The sequence below is a fragment of the Carlito syrichta genome, unplaced genomic scaffold (genome assembly GCF_000164805.1).
Source record: "Carlito syrichta isolate Samal-C Ts95f unplaced genomic scaffold, Tarsius_syrichta-2.0.1 Scaffold314289, whole genome shotgun sequence".
Lineage (NCBI taxonomy): Eukaryota > Metazoa > Chordata > Mammalia > Primates > Tarsiidae > Carlito > Carlito syrichta.
In genome coordinates, this window is record NW_007258385.1 from 449529 (window position 1) to 452369 (window position 2841).

General features: G+C 45.8%; 1 protein-coding gene across 1 annotated transcript in view; it reads right to left on the reverse strand.

Moving 5' to 3' along the window:
* Positions 1–2841, reverse strand: part of RPN2 (ribophorin II) — a 52929-nt gene that overhangs the window by 10450 nt on the left and 39638 nt on the right. The window contains exon 10 of the mRNA XM_021719174.1: positions 1387–1581. Within this exon, the coding sequence (XP_021574849.1) occupies positions 1387–1581 (195 nt within the window). The remainder of the gene's footprint in view (positions 1–1386; positions 1582–2841) is intronic.

A 2841-nucleotide genomic window follows, 5' to 3' on the forward strand; every position in this document is an offset into this window, starting at 1 on the left:
GAGTAGCTGGAATTACAGGCGAGCACTACCACGCCCGGCTGATTTTTTGATTTATTGTAGAGATGAGGTCTCGATGCCCAGGCGGGTCTCGAACCCGCGGGCTCAGGCAATCCACTCACCTCAGCCTCCCAAAGGCGCGGGATTACAGGCTGAGCCACCGAGCCCGGCTTTGAAAATGCTTTTTAGAGCAAGAGTTCTATCTTTCTGCTGGGATGGAGAGCCTGTAGAGTTGCTTAATATAAGAATGCCAATGGAACACAGGCAGTTACAGTGGCAGTCAGAAACTGCTTGGCATCACTGGGAAGTGTGCTTTAGTCAAATTTTTTTAAAAAAAAGAAGGTGCTCTCTTGCAAAAAGTAGCCCCAAGTCCAGAAAAAGAAAAAGAGCCTTGAATACAATACAAGAAACCCAAGCTGCCCCTTTGTCTTGCAAAGGGAGCCAATTGCCATTCAGGGCCGGCAACTCGGCCTCTGCCACCTTCCCAGGCTCATGGCCTGCCACTCACAGAATTCAGGTGCTCCAAGAGACACAACCACTCATGCCTCACTGAGAGCACCTCAAGCTTTTCTGCAGGCTGCTCTCCAGTGATCATCCCATAGCTCCCAGATCCTGTCCTGAGGAGCCCTTGCCTTTCCTCATCTGCTTGCTAAATGTCACATCTTAAAAGAAGTTTTTTGTCATCACACCAATCAAAAGTGAGGCATGAAATGAGGTACTATGTAAACTGTAACATGCTAAATAAAGGTCCGCTGAGTTACTTAGCATTGTGCATATCACACAATTCTTTGGGATCATACCTCAAAGGCCAGGGTCTTCCCTTTCACATTGTTTACCCTCATCATGCCTTGCTATAATATGGCAACCTCCTTCCTTTGGAGTCAAACAAATGTCTAGATGGAACAATGATACCACCTTTCATCTGATAATTTCAAAACTCCGCATGGGCCCAATGTCAAATACACCAGGCAGCAAACTGCTAGCTCTTTCATCCCAGTAAGAGCTCCAGGATCTGCCAGTCCTGCCTAAGAGGGTGGAAGGAGTGGTCATGCCACCCTGTTTCTTAACTCAGAGATCTAACTTTTTGTTGGTACGTGGAAAGAAACTTAGGATCCAGGCAATTTTTGACCAGCTGGAGGAAATTCGCGGATCATTAGCACTTACAAGGGCAAATCTCCACGTCTTTCATTCACTCAATCACCATTTATTAAGCACCAACCACATGCCATGCCATGTGCATGATGACCCTGGGACTACCTATGGTGACAACACACAGTGCCTCACCTCACAAGGATTACTTATGGCCCCGTAGGAGGCACAGGCCCATGGAAAGAAGCCCATTGCGTCTGGAGCAGGGCCACCCTCACCCAGGTGCATTCAGGCACATACCACGTTCCAAAGGATTGGGTTCTTCAAAGTGGCATCTCCGATGATTAAGTAGAGAGTGTAGGTGCCAGAGGCAGAGTCAAATTCGATCTTCCTTTCAGAGGTATCCAGCTCAAACTTGTACACGTTCTTGCTGTCTGGCTCAGCAACAAACACCACTTCCTGGCCAGTCTTCTGGTTATGGAGTCGAACAAATGTCTAGATGGAACAATGATACAACCTTTATCTGATAATTTCAAAACTCCGCATGGGCCCAATGTCAAATACACCAGGCAGCAAACTGCTAGCTCTTTCATCCCAATAAGAGCTCTAGGATCTGCCAGTCCTGACTAAGAGGGTGGAAGGAGTGGTCATGCCACCCTGTTTCTTAACTCAGAGATCTAACTTTTTGTTGGTACAAGGGAAGAAACTTAGGGTCCAGGCAATTTCTGACCAGCTGGAGGCTGGGTGCCCAGTCTGTGGGTGATTTAAGCCTTTGCTATCGCTGCAATTTCTTTTTCCTGCCAGTCTTTTGGCCACTTTGATGCCCAATTAACTTCTTCACCAGAGAGTGAAAAGAAGGGAAATGAGGTGGAACTGTAAGAGACTGATTTTCAATTTCCCAGTGCCTCCAGCGAAAGATTGAGTAGAGGAGGCTTGGGTATTGATAGCAATGCAGAGTTCTGATTGAGTAACCCAGCCTGGTGTCACAGAGAAAGCCTGGCTCTGAAGACAAATTTGTTTCTGCTACTTTTTAGCTGAGTAGGCTACTCAACCTTCTTGGACCTTCATTTCCTCAACTTTTTTTTTTTGGTGGAGATGAGGCAGCCATTCCCTAGGATGGTCTCAAACTCCTGGCCTCAAGCAATCCTCCTGCCATGGCCTCCGCTGATTTTTTATCTTTAAGGTAGAAAGATTAACTTTTAGATATGGTATATTTGTGTGAAGATTCACAGTAATGTATGCAAAGCATTTAGTGCAGGGCCTGGTACATACTAGCAGCTAACAAACAGTAGCTATATTATTACCAATATGATGGTACTAAGACCAATCACTTTATCTTCCCGCAATGGCACAAGAAACTAAGGTGTCTGCACAATGTAACTAAAGTAAAATTTAATCTCCACCCAGAGCTTTGCTTTTGGGTGTTTCAAAACAAAGAATTCCACAAGGCAGGTAGGCTGGTTCCAATGTACAGATCATAAGGAATAAGAGTTAAATGAGTTGCCATGGTCGCACAGTCAGTGCTGAATCTACAGAAATATACATCTCCTTATTACTCTACATGTGAGTAACAAAGAACAATCACAAAAGTATTGAAGGAAGGAAGTCCAGAGATACAAAGCATCACAACTACAGCATTTAGTATTGGCCAGGAAAGGAACTTAGAGGTCTGGATGTCTGATCTCCCTCCCATCAGAGTTAAGTGCAGGCGGCTGCCAAGCTCAGCTGCAAAATGCTACCTCCACCTGGCGGGGG